Consider the following 17,197-nt stretch of genomic DNA (forward strand, 5'->3'; position numbering starts at 1 on the left):
GGCTTTGTTGTCTTGTATGTTATTTAAAAGCACCTGGTCATTTTTCAGTTTGCTTGTCCATAAGAGTGTAGAACTAAGATCAGGAATAGACAATTTATCCCCTCAAACTTGCTGTGCCATTTAAACAATCATGACTGACCTCCTCTAGGCCTCCACTTCATTGGCTAAGTGGTTAGCACTGTTGCCTCAAGCCACAAGGGGCTTGGGTTCTATTCTCGTCTCGGGCGACTGTCTGTGTGGAGTTTGCACATTCTCCCCATGTCTGCGTGGGTTTCTTTGCTAAATTACCCACAACGTTCAGGGATGTGCAGGCTAGGTGAATTAGCCATGGGGAAATGTGGAGGTAGGAGTTGCATCTGGGCGGAATGCTCTTCGGCATGCAGGTGTGGACTCAATGGGCTGTAGATATTCTACGATCCACTCTTCTGTCTACTCTCCATAACACTCCATTATGAGTTGAAAATCTGTCTATCTCCTCAAATCTCCAGCATCTACTGCCCTCTGGGATAGCAATTTCCACAGATTCATGACCCTTTGAGAGAAGGGTCTCCTTCCCTTTCATCATTTCTCCTCATCTCTATTTCAAGTCTGCACCCCTTTATCTCAAAACTATGATCTTTCATGTTAGGTTGCCTCACATGAAGAAACATCTTTTCTCCATACGCTTTGTCAATCCCCTTTCACATCTTATAAACCTTGATTAGATCTCATCTCATTCTTATAAGCTTGAGAGTATAGGCCTAATCAGTTTACTCTGTCATCAAAAGACACATCCCTCACCTTTGGAATAAATCTGACCCTCCTCTGAGCTACCTGCAGTACAACTACATCCCTCTTCAAGTAAAAACATCAAAATTGTATGAAATGCTCCAAGTGCAGTCTCACTAATGCTTTGTATAGTTGCAGCAACACTTCCCTACTTTCAGTCTCTGTTGGTAACTTCAGAATTTGACTATAATCAGACATCTTATTTCAATCTTCATGATGCACGTGAACTCAGCTGCTTACTGCTGTTCACAAAACTAAATAAAATCCAAGACGCAATCCATATTACTAATCTGTATGTTATTTTAGCATGGTCCGAATTGCAAGACTGGCTGACTGCTTTTCAAGCTGCAACAATGTGTTTCCCTTGTAATGATATTTGTCCCTTTTTCATTATTTGGATAACCCACACACAGTCCACTGTTTGGGCCAGTTGGGAAGAGACTGGGGTATGTAGCTCTGTTGTGGTTATTGTCTATATTATCATTTTGTTGTTTGGTAGTACAGAGTTCAGTATTACTGGAAAAAGACACATTTTGTTGATGCTTTTCATCTTGCATTGGTGAGGGAATGCCCTGAAAAGGGCAAGGTGAAAAGCTTCAACCAGAAAGTCTTTTTTTTTTCGATGATTATCATTTCTTTGTAGTTCTCTTTCATTTGTCTTTTCACAATAACCTGTTAGAAATAACATATTCAGTGAGTTAATGCTCTCGCTGACACAATGGTTATATATCTTTTAAAAACTGTTTATCTTCCTCTTCTCCTGGTCTCCATTTGTATCTCCTAGCTCTCCTGCACTGTCAACACTATCACATATGAGAAACAATAGGTTTTTATTTTGTACACTCTACACCTGCCCTAAACAGCTTCACTTGCCAGAGCAGCAAGATTGACATGAAGACGTTTGTCCTTGGAACGGTGAATGCATATCGCTGACCTGTATGCTGTCATAAAACTTCTCTTTCCTCTGTTTTCTATAGCCTTTTTTTGTGTTCTTCTTTATGTAAACAGTGGAAAATTGGCCTCCCACTCCTCTTCTGCACTGAAGTGGAAAAAATGAAAAATCAGTCATAGGATTTTTAAAATTTTCTTCCCTTTAATCCTTCCTTGCTGCTGATGCTACTCACTCCATGCAAGGCTAAAGTAACATGGGTGCAGCCAGTGTTGTAATTCTCAAATGTCGAAATCCTGCAGTGAATTCCATGTCTGCCAGCTGCCTGCACATGTGCTTGAACTTGTACTCTGCTTCCAGCAGTGGGAGCAAGAACATTGTGGTTTATTGCTACAATCCAGCTCAGACCAGCTAACCGAACACAGTAGTATTTAAACCTGGGACTTCGCCGGTCTCCATGGCTCGAATGCTCATGGCTTGAACTAGCTGATCTCTCAAGGAAATGTTGCAGTGAAAACTGTTTTTGTAACCTTGTGCTTGCAGTTAGCACATTCTTGGGAAATTTGTCATAATGTACTGTCTTACAAAACAAACTGCACACAGTGATTAGCCCTTGCCACCTTGTATAAATTGGCTAACAATTAAACCTAATGCAGTACAAGTTGTTGGATGGGACACCACAATAATGAGTCTTACTTTGCTCTTTAAATTTGGAAAATGTGGAACTAGGCTCAGTGATTAACCCTTGTGCTGCCATTGTACTAACCACTGTTAATGAAGTGCCTTTAATGTATTAAAATGTCTTGAGGCTCTTCCACTTATCAATTTAGACAAAACTGGACAGCAGGCTTTGTAAGGAGATGGTGACACAGGCAGCCATAAGATTTTAAAGTAAATATTAGGGAGGGAAATGGAGTGAAGAGGAGAGAATTCCAGAACTTAGAGCCAAAAGAATTGAAGATCTGGTTGTTGAACTTTTAACGCTTTGAATAAAAAAGAAATGACTAATAGGTATAAAAGAAAATAGTGATGAATTAGAGAACATTTTAAAATAAATCCTTTTGCCCCTTTTTTGGACTTCATGTAAAACCACAGCAGTGAGGTTTATAATAATGTCCAACTACTTTGAAGGCTTTTATGCGTTCACAGTGGGAACGAACAGGAGCTGCAGCTACTTGTTGAGTGATCAATTTGAGATGAGCACTCTAATTAACCTTTGCCTGGGTATCTGTCTTTAAAATGTAATTTGCATGTCTGTTGCTTTTAAGATCAAAATAGATTCAGCCTTGCCGTATAGTTCAAATCCTCCAACCCTGGCAACATCCTTGTAATTCTTTTCTGAACCCTTTCAGGTTTCACAACATACTTCTGATAGGAGGAAGACCAGTATTGCATACAATATTTCAAAAGTGGTCTAACCATATGTCCTGTACAACTGCGATGAACAGAACTAGAGGGCATAGGTTTAGGGTGAGAGGAGAAAGATATAAAAGAGATTTAAGGGGCAGCTTTTTCACAAAGAGGGTGGTGTATGTATGGAATGAGCTGCCACAGGAAATGATGGGAGCTAGTACAACTAAAGCATTTAAAAGGCAGCTGGATGGGTATGTGAATAGGGAGGATTTAGAGGGATATGGGCCAAGTGCTGGCAAATAGGGCTGGATTAGATTGGAATATCTGCTCAGTATGGACGAGTTGGATCGCAAGGGTCTGTTTCCATGTTGTACATCTCTATGACCTCATGTTTATCTAAATTAAACTCCATCTGCCACTCCTCAGCCCATCTGATCAAGATCCCGTTGTACTCTGAGGTAACCTTCTTCGCTGTCCACTACACCTCTAATTTTGGTGTGTCTGCAAACTTATTAACTATGCTCCCTACGTACGCATCAATATCATTAATATAAATGACGAAAAGTAGTGGACCCAGCACTGATCCTTGTGGCACTCCACTGGTCACAGGCCTCCAGTATGAAAAGCAACCCTCCACCACCACCCTCTGTCTTCTACCTTTGAACCAGTTCTGTATCCAAGTGGCTAGTTCTCCCTGTATTCCATGAGATCCAACCTTGCTAACCACTGGACTTGAAATTTTGTGACTAATTTGAGCACCCAATCAGGTTAGAATATTGAATGTCCAACTGATCGGACCGTCATGTCGGCAGTTTAGATGAATTTACTATCTGTGGTTGTTGTCATTGTACCCAGCTGTGCTAACTTAGTGTGAGAAGGCTGTGTGACCACAGACTCTGAATATTGTTCTTAAATTCTCCTCTGCATCAACAATTGTCTTTTCATTTTCTTACTTTATTTAATTCTGTACAGAATGTCAAATGAGTTATTAATGATTTAACTTGGTCACATTTCAGGCACACAAACCCTATTGTTGAAAATGGTCAGACGCATCCATGTCAGAAGGTGATACATGAAGTAAGTGCATATGTCAGAAAGGCACAATCAGTATTATTGATGGATGTGTTGTTGCTGTGGGTATGGAATGTGTTTTTGGGTTATTTGACTTAATACATTCTAACCACCCATTCTTTAACCCCATCTTGGAATTCACGCATTTGTAAAATGTGATTAGGGTCTGTTCTGACACATCAATCCCCGTGTTTCGTCCATCTCATCCCTTCCCTTCAATGAATCTTGGTTTATCAATGTTGCGGAATCTAGTGATAAAGGGAATAGCAGATCCGAGAGCAATAGGTAAGGGTGATTTGCTTCAGAATTGAAGCATTCATTCATTCTTTCCACGACTGACATGAGGCTGCAGACTGTACTTGTTAAATGATATAGTTCAGCAATTTGCCAATGTGCCTTTGGCAGCACCCCCCCCCCTCCCAAACAAGCAATCTTCTCTATCTAGAAGAGAATGAACAATGGTGGTGTTTGAAAATCATACTCTTGAAGTCCCCTACCGTCTAGACTTGAACACATAAGTCTGTTCCTTCATTATTTCCGGGTCAAAATTCTAAAACTTCCGATCTAGCAGCACTGAGAGGTCTTTTGCCATGTAGAGTGGAGTGGTTTAAACAGAAAATGCACTTTCCCCATCTCAAAGGGAACCACAATGACCAGTTAGTTTCAGTCATGTCAACATTGTCCAATTCTAGAGAATGTTTTTTTAAGATGGCCTTGTTCTCCCTCTCTTTACCAAAGATGTTATCCTGTGTGGTGTCAATGACTCCTTTCTTTAATAGATGAATCCAGACTTCTTGTTACCTAATGTACTCCTTTCTCATTTATTTGTTCGCTGTAATGTAGACAGATTTCATTTGTTTTCAATTGAACTGCTTCCCTTCTATTTCAAAACATGCTATGTGATTGGCATATGAGTTCATATTGTGCAGTCCTTGTGATGTTTGACAGCTGATTAATTTAAGTGATATGACAACAGCTTGGCTAAGTTCAGTTGCACAGTTATGGTTTAAGCCCTACTTCAAGTCTTGGAGTAGGTTTCTAGCCTGGCAGTGCTGAATTGCTGCCCACTGAGATGCTGAATAAAGCTGGTTAGATGATTTCGGAAGAATACAAAATTTCCCACTATATTGTTTGAAGTTTAATGTGATTGTTGTAACTTGGCCAACTATAATCTACTGTAGGTAGCCTCACAATGCTGTGAGAGAGGAAGTTCCAGGATTTTGACTAGTAACACCGAAAGAACAGCAATGTATTTCCAAGTTAGCATGGTCAGTGGCTTGGAGTTGAACTTACAGGTAGTGATGCCCCCAATGCATTTGCTGCCCTTGTCCTTCTGGATGGTGGTGATTGTGGTTTTGCAAGATGCTTTCTAAGGAGCCTTGGTGAATTTCTGGAGTACAACTTGTAGATGGTGCACTCTGTTGTTGTTGAAAGTTGAATATGTTGTTAGTGGAAGGGGAAAGGAAACCAGTTCTTTTGGCTTTCATGGTCATTTTTCTGAATGAGGCCCACCAAGTCTCAACTCCAATTTGACAAAATTCAGCCAAATAAATACTGTGGCTGCAGCAGGTCAGAGGCTGGGAATTTTGCAGACGTAACTCGGCTGTGCTGTTACAAAGTACATTTCAGCAGTGTGATGGAGCACCCCCCACTTGCCTCGATGAGTGCAACTCCAACAAGGCTCACATCTGATGATTTAATCAAAAGAAAAATATAGGATCAGGAGTATTTGACCAATTATATTGAATGTCTGGATAGATAAATATTCTGTTACTCAGCATGAACATTTCTTGCTTCAGACCATGAGCTTCCTCTTCAAGAAGTTAATTTGAACAGTCTTCCGTTAAAATGAAAAATGTGCTTGGGTACTTCAGTATTGAAATTTGTATCCCTAAAAGTGAGTGAAGTATTAGAAGTGCAAAATTCCTCCCACCAAGTAAGTCAGTGTTAGTGCAAAGCGATCATGTTTTCAATAGGGCTCCCTGGTTCAGCCTACAGTGCAGTTTCAAATATTTTGCCTTTCTGTGCCATCGTTCTTGATTTGAGTTCCTGCCCAGAGTAGTAAATACAAACATCAGGGTTTACACTCCACTGGAATATTGAAGAAGTCTGAGATCCTGGCCTTTTAGATGAAATTCAGACAAAACTCTATGTTCTCTCAGGTGGATGTAAAAATCCCTGCACGTTATTTTGCTGATGATTTGGGAAGTCACTACTATTGTCTTGGGCTAATATTTATCCCACAATCTGCATTTCTAAAGAAATAGATTTGTCTCATCTTTTTCACATGCCCCTCCTGGGAGCTTGTTGTGTGTAAACAAACTGATGTATTTCCATATTAAAACAGTTAACACGCACGCACATTTTCAAAGTGCTTTGGCTTGACTTGAGGCCATGAAAGATATTAAAAGACAAGTTCTTATTTCTTGGTTACTTTGAGTTCTGTAACTGCAGTTATTTCCTTTTAACGTCTCTCCTTTTTCCTGCTTTTAGATCTGGCCTGTCTTATCTGAAACCTTGAACAAGCATCAAGCTGACAATCGAATTGTGGAGCGCTGTTGTCGTTGTTTGCGTTTTGCTGTCCGATGTGTAGGGAAAGGGTCAGCTGCATTACTTCAGCCCTTGGTCACTCAGGTAAGTTGATCTGTGGATTCTGCCAGCTGATAGGGGTGAAGAAGAAGAATTTTAGAGAGAGCTCTACTCATAATAGTCAGATGCTTTAGCTAGATAATAAGCTGTTGTAGAAATATTTGAGAAGTTGATAGAAGACTCCAGAAGAAGGTAATGATCATTTATTTCATACGCAAACATGGAGAAAAGCTTTAACACGGAGGTCAGAGCGTACTCTACTGAATTACAGAACACCTTCAAGCTTTATAGAGATCGCAACAAGCATATTACAGTTGTAATTCTCGCATTTTCAGCAACAGTATGTCCCTTTTCTTTATAGGCATTCTGTTCCTCACTTAAGGCTTTTGAAAGCTACTAACTTGACAGTTTGGTTTATTTCAGTTCTAGCTTAGCTTATTACTGACTATATGGTTAAAACTTTAGGCCTAACTAATTTAACTCTTTAAGCTTGCCCCCCCCTCTTCTCTTGGTTCTTGGCCTAGCCCAAGGTACCAAATACAGTGGTCTTGTCCCTTTCCCTTATGTTCTGCCACCCATTGATTCTGGCCAGATATCCAGCCTTGGCTTTAAAGACAATGGGTCAAACGGCTTTTACTATTTGGTCCTTTGGTAGAGGTCCTTGACCCAATGCCCTGTTGGTCTGATTTCTGAATCCCCACTGCCATCATCTTTGTGACCACCTCGTGCAATAACTCTGGCAAGACTGAAATAAAATTAGTATCAATTGTATAATCACTTGGGCATGGGAGGTGATATGAATCCATTGATATATTTATATATTTGTTCCACAATTCCTCGCACCAGGTTGTGGAGTCAGTTAAGGATCAGTATGTTATTGGAGTGAACAAATGCCCTCCCCTGGACTAGGGTGAGGTTTTTGGTCAATAATGGGATAATCTAGGAGAACAGGTTTTAGTATTGCATCAGGTTGTCTATTATGGTCTCCACAACTTGCCTGTTTATATATTTCAACCAGCTCTATCTTTATCACTGGCATCTGTGGATGTAACCACAATGATTATGGATGGGCATAATCAACTCTATCAAAACTCCTGCCGCACAGAAATATAGTTCCCGCCACTCCTGTGAGACAGGACTCTTTTACTACCCATATAGTCTCCATTGTAGTATTAAATCCACATCTTTCCTCTTCTGTTATGTATATTAGATAAGTATACACTACATCTATTTAAACTAGTACTTACTATATTTGATTTATTTATTGTAATGTGTATTTTATAACAAAATACAATGAAAAGTGTTGTATATTGTTGCCACTTTTTGGTGCCATTTTAAAGCACAAAAATAAATCAGAACATAAAATCTAAAGACAGAAATGTATTTGAAAAAGTTCAACTTTACAGCCCTTCTTGTTAAGTGCTCAGCCTTGGGCCTTGAGTCCCCTTATCTCCATTACATATGGTGTATATTATAGTACAGGTCATTCTGTTATAACATGCGTTTTGTTAATGCAAATTCGCTGTAACACGATTGACGAATTGGTTATGCTGTTTCTATGGCGCGAGCTTTTAAAATGTGTGTTGGCCGTAATACAATTACAGCACTAACACTTTAAGCGCTGTTTCTAAAGTGCAATTTTTCTGTAACGCGGGTTTGCACAAGAATGCAAGAAAGCGTTACAGAAGAACTGACTGTATTTCACATAATAACTGCCTCCATGACCTAAATATTCTTTACTCAATATAATGCCTTAATGGGTGTTAACTCTGGTATAACTGAGGTTGCCAGAACAATGCCGATGAACATATTATCACATATAACACATTTCACAGTAGTCTTATATGCGCATGTAAAACCTTTGAGCTGGCAGCCAGAGCAGGGTGTCTCACCTTTTAAGAATTTATTTCAGATATTTACCTTTCTGTTCAAGTATCCATGATTCATACGTGTGTTACAGACATCATTTCTGATTTCATCATTTGAGAACTTTTCCTGATCAATTTATTAATAGCCCATGCATGGCTTATGGAAGTTATTCTGGCAGCTATGTAGTTAACTTGGTGTTGCAATGTATGCCCAGGATCATGTTACAGGGCTCCAGTAGCAGATAATGGTAGTGCGTTGTGATAGGCTAGTTAAATCACTGGTAGATGAGCTGATGGTGATGGTGTTGTAATTTGATAGGTTAAGTATGATGGAGGGAACCAGTGTGGCAGACGATGACTAGTTTAGAGAGACAAAGCAAGCCAGCATGATTGGCTATGTTAATGTTTTCCGATAAGCACGAGATCAACAAATTGCATAAACTGGAGGAGAACATAGATCTTTGGGGAGTTAGGGAAGACATTTTGCTGGCTCCCACAGTTTTGATTTTGCAAGATTAAAATTTAATTTCATGAAGGATTTTCTGCGTCTCCTAATTTTTTTGTAGAACATTGTGGAGTTCTTACACAACAGGCTATCTAGTACTTAGCCAAGCTCTGAATAGATCTTGGTTTGTATTGAGTTGCCTGTCCGAAGGTTTCCTTGGGTTGATAATTTTAAAGTCCAAAACTTTTGGTCTACTATTGCCAACCCCTTTGAATTTATTGCTGCGTTTCATTGACTAAGCTGCATTTCAGGCGACCTAGTTCCTGGGTTGGAGATGCAGCCATTTCCACACCCCACCGTAAAACCAAGCTGTCTGTGTTGCCACTTGTTTGACCACTGTAAACAGTGCTAGAGTTTGACCAAAATCAAGCAAACCAATATTGTCGCTGTGTCAGCTCATGGTGCACTTTGTAAGACAAGACTTCATCCTCAATTAGCATAAGTCAGTGTAACATGGGTGTGTGTTGGGCAGTGTTCCCTGTTCCCAATGTTAAGAACATAAATCCTACAAGTATCAGCATGACAAACAACATTCTGTAACTTTAAATAACTGTTGTGGTTGTCACCAGTTGGCTGGGGATTAATTCTGGAAGACAAAATTAAAAATTAATTTGTCAAATACTTTAGCTATGACCAGTGTTTCCAGCGCCCTTTTCCTTTTATGACTATAAGCACATACTGATCATAATGACTCTATGTCCATTCCACCTCTGCAAACCTCCTCTCTCTCACTGGGAACCTCTGCTTTCACCTTTGCCTCGATATCGTGCAGAAATTGCTAATCTCTACTCTACTGTTGCCATTTTTAGATTAGATTAGATTACTTAGTGTGGAAACAGGCTCTTCGGCCCAACAAGTCCACACCGACCCGCCGAAGCGCAACCCACCCATACCCCTACATTTACCCCTTTTAACCTAACACTACGGGCAATTTAGCATGGCCAATTCACCTGACCTGCACATCTTTGGACTGTGGGAGGAAACCGGAGCACCCGGAGGAAACCCACACAGACACGGGGAGAATGTGCAAACTCCACACAGTCAGTCACCTGAGGTGGGAATTGAACCCGGGTCTCTGGCGCTGTGAGGCAGCAGTGCTAACTGTTTGTACTGCTTTCTCACAAATTAATTTAACTTGTTCACTTAAGGGTCCTAATTCCTTGCAGCAGTCACAGCATTCCCTGGTAATATCATTGCCCTTCCTGTCATTAACTGGCATGGAATTAATCCAGTCACTCCATTGGGTGTTGCCTTCAGTCCCATTATGGTACTATGCAATAAATCTGCCCGGTCTCTTGTATGGCTTTAGCTAAAGCTCTTTTAAAATGTTGTTGTTCTTTTTCATCTGAGCTCTGCAGGTGGGAGTGGATGTGAAATTTTGTTTGATTTCCAGCAACCTAAAATCTTCTGAGAATGTTAGAAATAGGAACAGGAGCTGGTTATTCAGTACCTCACAACACTGCCACATGCCTTAACTCCTTGATATTTCAGAAGTCTACTGTCGCCTCTTTAAATACTTCCAACAGTCACGCATCCATAACTCTTTCTGGAGAATTCCAGGCATTCGTCATCCTCTGAGAAGAAATTCTCTTGTAAGTCGGTTTTAAATGAGTTACTCCTTATTTTTTAAATTATGAACCCAGTTCAAGCTACTACCCCAAGTGGAAACGTCTAGCCTGTCAAGTCCCAGCAAGTTCATGTGTATTTCAAACATCATCCAGCATTTTTCTAAACTCGAATGACTAAAAGCCTAATCTGTTTAGCTGTTCTTAATAAATTAACCCCTTCATCCCAGTAATTAGTCTATTGAATCTCTTTTGAATACTAGTGTATCTCCCCTTAAGAAATTAACAGGACCAAAACTGTTCACAGTGCACCACATACGATTCTGCCATCACCATGTATTATTGCAACACATCTTCCCTATTTTTCAACTTATAATAATAAAGACCAAAGTTTCATGTGCTGCCTTAATTACTCATTGCACTTAGCCTGTAAAATGTGTATTCTGATCTAAATCTCTGTAATGGTATTCCCATCTAGGAATTACCACCACCTCTTCTGTTTTATGGTGTGGACCAATGAATTAAGTTATAAAGGAAGAAACTTTGAAATGAGCATTGTAGAAGCTGCAATTTAGATCTGTCTGGGATGAGAGCAGAGATATGTTAAAAGGTGAGTTAAAGATCATGATCAGAGGGTGGGATATTTATGTTCAAATGAAGGGATGAACTTGGATTTAATTGCTTTATCCAGTTCTTAAAATTTCTTGCATTCTAAATTCTGTTGATGGGTAGGAAGATTCCCTCTAATGCAGCAGGTTCAGTTAGTAATCTTCTCAACTGAGACTGAAGTGTCTCCCATACAGGTTGTTCTGCTATAACAACAGTTGTTCCTCTGCAACCTTGCGCTATAGAAAATTGCGCTATGGGAAATTGCCATAGAGATTGCGCTATGGAAGACTCACTATACACATTCAGCGGAAAGTTTGCAATATGCAAACAACATCCACAATTCATCGATCGCATTAAGGCCAGTCTGCACTGATAAAGCATGCAGTAAAGAAGAAGTACCTAGTTTCTTCTCTGCATGCCATCTGAGGGCTATGGGTGACTTATTCCCAGTCCTCTAGCAGTTTGTACTCTAGCAGGCAATAAGATATTGGCAACTCTTTCTCCCTTTCTTCTGTTCAATACTCAGAATAGCTTGACTAGAATTGGCTTGTGGAAAATTGATTGCAAGCCTGTATCCCTCCTGGTTGATAGAGGATTGTCGCAGTGTGCTTTCAATCCTGCAAAGTAGTGTTGACCTAGATTATTTGTTCAAATTTGAGGCTGGGACTTGAGCCCCCTGCCTTTGAACAGAGAGGAAATTGACACCATTTGAACCAAATTAATGCTAGCCAAAGGTACATAGGTTGATCCTCAATTTTTGTTTCGAGAGCGATTCTGTAAAGACATCTTAAATTAGACTCCCATGCAAACTTCTTAGATTTGTTCCTATTGGATTGTGTCATTCTGATCCTGCCTTCAAATATAGAATATATTGCAGTGTCATAACATAGGAAGAGATCTGTCTCTCAAAATGTCATCGCTTAGGTTTGAGTGAGGTGCTTCAGTTCCATTTATTTTGATTAGATTCCCTCCCGTGTGGAAACGGGCCCTTCGGCCCAACAAGTCCACACCGACTCTCCGAAGAGTAACTCACCCACACCCATTTCCCTCTGACTAATGCACCTAACACTATGGGCAATTTAGCATGGCCAATTCACCTGATCTGCACATCTTTGGACTGAGGGAGGAAATCGGAGAACCCAGAGGAAACCCACACAGAAGGGGAGAATGTGCAAACTCCACACAGCCAGTCGCCGGAGTCTGGAATTGAACCAGGATCCCAGGTGCTGTGAGGCAACAGTGCTAACCACTGGCCACCGTGCCGCCTGCACGGTTTCTTCCTGCACTGCGGCATTATATCTCTGTCATTCTCTGTTCAGGCCAGCAAATTGACAACTCGCTTTCTGTTGTCATGTTGAGTTTCGGCGATGCTCCGCTTAGCTGGAGGATGTAGTTGTACCATTTGCTGCTTCAAAGCCATGACTTAGTATTGACCCATTTGATTATTTGTGAAGCTTCTTGTTGCAAGTGGGTATTGTTCTGGAAATGAGAGAGATCCCTCTGCGATTAACTCTGTGCTTCTTTTGGAGGACTTGTGTTTGGAAGAGTTTCTGGTACATCCAGTCCAACAGGAAAGATGCATTGTTAGACCTGGTCCTTGGAACTGAGGTTGGCCAAGTGGATCAAGTGTCAGTGGGGAAATGTTTAGGAGACAGTGATCTTTGTATAGTATAGTTTATGGTGGCTTTGGAGAATGACATACAACAATTGACAGTAAAAAAAAAGTGAGGAGAGCTTACTTTAAAAGGCAAGCACGGAGCTGAGTATGATTGATTGATTGGTGTAAGAGTTTGGCAGGAAAACAGTAATTGAACAATGGCCTCCAAGAGCAGATAGTTTTGAATACAATTGAGGTTTACTCTATCTAATGGAAAAGGTAAGAAAAAAAATCCAGCGGTCCCTGGATGACACAAGAAGTAGAAATTAACATTAGAAAGAAACAGTGTGCTTATGACAGATGTAAAGCAGAAAATATAACTGAAAACCAGCAGGAAAACTGAAGGTTTAGGCTGGAGGTAAAACACAAATAAGACCAAGAAGGAGGAACTATGAGAAAAACACTAGCAGCTGACCTAAAAGGAAATCCCAAAACAATAAAAGAACGGTTAGCTCATCTGGCTGGACAGCTGGGTGTGAAGCAGAGTGATGTCATCAGCATGGATTCAATGCCCGCACCATGAAGGTCTCCATGAAAGATTGCTCTTTTTCTCAACCTCTCCTCTCAGCTAACATATGGTTAAACTACCATCAGTCATGGTCTCTCTCATGGGAGAGCAGCCCTATGAGTCCAGAAGGATAATGGCAACTTCACCTTTACTGATGATCTGGATCTGTGCGCAGGGGACAATTTGAAAGTTTGCAGATAACACTAAATTTGGAAGAATTGAAAACTGTGGAGGACAGTGTAAAACTCCAAAAAGACATAGGCAAGTTGGTGGAGTATATGAAAGGTGGCAGATAAGATTCAATCCAGAGAAGTGAGCGGTGATGCACGTCAGTTGTAAGACAATATAAAATAGGAGAAACAATTCTGAAGTGTGTGCAGCAGAGACTTAGATGTATATGTGTACTGATCATCAAAGGTGTAAGAACAGGAGGAGGGAGCAATTATAAAGCGAACAATGTTCTCATTTTTATTAATAGAGGCAGAATACATGAGCAAGGAGGTGATGTTGAATTTGTGCAAGAGCTCACCTGAAGTATTGTGTACGGTTGCGGGTGCCATGTTACAGGAAATTAGTGAATGCATTGGAGATAGTATGAAAGCCATTTACAAGGAATGAGAAGCTTAGATTAGATTGAATAAATTTGGGTACTGCACTTCTAGGAAAGAAGGCGGCTGAGAGGAGATTTGATAGAGATTTTCAAAATTGAGAGAGCTGGACAAAGTAAATAGGGAGAAGCTGATTCCATGCTAAAAGAAAAAAAAGAATGACTGCATAGGTTTAAAGTGATTGATAAACGAAGCAAGGGTAATGGGAGAATTTTTCACATAGCAAGTAGTTAGGGTATGGAATGCAATGCCTAGAAGTGTAGTGGAGACCAGTTCAACTGAGGCATTGGATGACTATTATCAGGGATATGAGGAAAAATCAGGAGATTGGTACTAGTTTATTAAACCCATGCAGGTATGTTGCCCTAAATAACCACCACCTGCACTATAACAATTGAGATTCTGGTCCAACAGCTTACTACCTTGTCCATGTGGCTACAGATGGATTATGAACTCCTATACACTGCATTTCCTGTGTGCTAAAGTTATTGTATCTACAGAATGTGTTAGCTATAGTGATGACCTTCACTGTGGTCCTTTGTTCTGCACTAAGTCTCGACAACAAATTACAACACCAATGCAATTATACTCCGAAAAGTGAGCAGTGAAGATGTGCTGCCCTTGCTATATTTTAGGCCTGTCAGTAGAGGGTGATATTGTGCAATATATGGCACTCCGCTAAAATTATGGCTGATTAAGTGCCATGCAATATTTTGCCATCAGATATGGTATTTCACAATATTTCATGCTGCTGCAGTGTCTGAGTATTGCCACTACCTGCCGACAGATTAGATATTGAATATAGTTGAACAGTGCAGCCACTTTGGTACGATATATTTATAAAGCACAGTGATGGGGAATTTATCCCAATGTTCCCTTTAAGCATGCAAAGGGAAAGCTGCACTGTGCAATAAGCAGACCAGATATAGCAAACAATAATGAAAAGGAATACTGAATAGGAATCTGATCCACAATTAAAAACACAGAATTAAAAATTGCTTTCTTTTTGGGCACCAGTCTTGGTGATTACCTACCTGTATCCATTTGTGTATAGGTTGTCAGCACACAAATCTGGTGTAGCCAAAGTTGAGCTGCGTAGATTCTGTGCCACTGGCTGCCTCTGCATACTGCCATCTGCCCCAGCAGTTAGTAGAAGGCTGAACAGTGCCAGCCTGCCAGGCAGCCTCCTGTCAATGGCAAGTAGCATTTGGGCTCTGGCTCCAATGTGGCAGAAGGCAATGTCCAGAGTTATTGTTTATGCTGCCTCCGCTCCGATTTTCTATTGTGTTCCAGACCCAGAAGAGCTACTGTATCCCATACTCGACAAAGTTCAGATAGGAAAGAGTATGCAGCAGGTCAGCTTCACTGTGAAGCAAACTAGGAAGTGTGTGCAGCAAGTCAGCATCACTGTGACACAGAATGAGTGCATGGAGCTGCATGAGAAGGACAGTGGCAGCAGGAGATGTGAATTGTTGGCAGAGCGTCCCTTCAACCTATTGCAACTGTTGGAACTAAGTATGACATCAGAGGAAAACTGGTAGATGATTGGTGGGTGTTTCTTCTTGCTCTTTTGGCCAAGTGGTTTAAAGCAAGATACTTATTAAGGCTGAACAGTACAATTCTGAAATTCACTTTTAAAATATTTAACTTCCAAGTTAATCAATTAAGTGGAATAGGGATGGCTGGGCAGGCGATAGATTGCAGCTTGTAGTATGTGGGAGTTGGTGGATATTAATGTGATCAATGTGACCACATCTGCAGAAAGTATCAACAGCTCAGGGCACTTCTGCTCAGAAATGAGTTGTGGAACTGCAATGTATTAGACAATGGACAGCTACCTGGACAGTGTTACAGGAGGCAACCAAATTTGTCCATGGTCAACGGCAGGCAGGTGTGACTAGGAGTGAGGCAGGCATAGGAATCCAAAATTAAGTTTTAGAGGAGCCTCCACTGTTGTCCAGTAGGTACAAGGTTCTTGGTCCCAGTGTAGACAAGGGCGGAGACTGCAAGGAGGGTGAGCTCGTACTATGGAGCACTGTTCAAATGAGAGGAGAAAAAAATGTAGTAATAGAGAATTGCATTGTTTGGGGAATAGATACAGTTTGTTGCAGCAAAGATAGATTCCTAAAGGCAGTGTTACTTGTCTGGTGCCATGGTTAAGAACATCATATGGGAGGGGAAGGATTTGGTTGACGTTGTCCACGTAGGTACCAACAATATAACTAGAACTAAGAAAGAGGTTCTGCTGAGAGATTATGAACAGCTCTGGGCTAAATTAAGAAGCAGAAGCACAATGGTGTAATCTCAGGATTACAGCCTGCGGCGCTGGAAAATTGACATAAACTAAATAAGATTAGAGGTGTTTGGGAGAAATGGGTTCCAATTCATGATTGTATTGGTACTATTACTGGGAGGAAAAAGAGACCTATTCTATTAGGGAGGGCTTTATTTGAACTATGCTGAGACCAATCTCCTGTCCAATTGTATAACTAGGGTTAATGAGTTTCGAGAGGATTTGTAGCTCAGGTTGAGGTTCTGGAAGGTTTGTTTTTGGATGTTTTATCCCCGTACTCGGTAACAACGTCAGACTTAAGAGACCCTACACAAACAACAAGCAAAATGAATGTCATTTGCAAAATACCTTGCAAAAACTACATTGGAGAAAGTGAGGACTGCAGATGCTGGAGATCAGAGCTGAAAATGTGTTGCTGGAAAAGCGCAGCAGGTCAGGCAGCATTCAAGGAGCAGGAGAATCGATGTTTCGGGCATGAGCCCTCCTGAAGAAGGGCTCATGCCCGAAACGTCGATTCAAGAACTACATTGGACAAACAAGCAGAAAGCTAGCCACCAGAGTACATAAGTATCAACTTGCCACAAAAAGACATGACCCTCTCTCACTAGTATCCTTAATATAGATGAGGAGGGACACCACTTTGACTGGAACAAAGCATTCATCCTTGGACAAGCTAAACAGACACGCGCGAGATTCTTAGAAACATGGCATTCCAACCAGCATTCTGTCAACAAACACATCGACTTGGATCCCATCTATCACCCTCTGAGGAAAAAGAACAGGAAATGGCATCACCAACTCAAGGAAACCTAAGCACGTAAATAGAAAGCGGGCCATAACACCAGTGCTTCACCCGAGGCTCACTGGTGTAACCTAGCATGGTGACGAAACTTCTGAAAACAGCTTAGCGAGCA

General features: G+C 40.9%; 1 protein-coding gene across 1 annotated transcript in view; it reads left to right on the plus strand.

Moving 5' to 3' along the window:
* The window catches only part of tnpo3 (transportin 3), a 73,031-nt gene that overhangs the window by 32,847 nt on the left and 22,987 nt on the right, over positions 1–17,197 (plus strand). Inside the window, exons 15-16 of the mRNA XM_043713950.2 lie at positions 4,027–4,087; positions 6,575–6,715. Coding sequence (XP_043569885.1) covers positions 4,027–4,087; positions 6,575–6,715 — 202 coding nt within the window. The remainder of the gene's footprint in view (positions 1–4,026; positions 4,088–6,574; positions 6,716–17,197) is intronic.

Source organism: Chiloscyllium plagiosum, unplaced genomic scaffold (assembly GCF_037043375.1).
Source record: "Chiloscyllium plagiosum isolate Xiang-an unplaced genomic scaffold, Cpla_swu_hap1 HiC_scaffold_23, whole genome shotgun sequence".
Lineage (NCBI taxonomy): Eukaryota > Metazoa > Chordata > Chondrichthyes > Orectolobiformes > Hemiscylliidae > Chiloscyllium > Chiloscyllium plagiosum.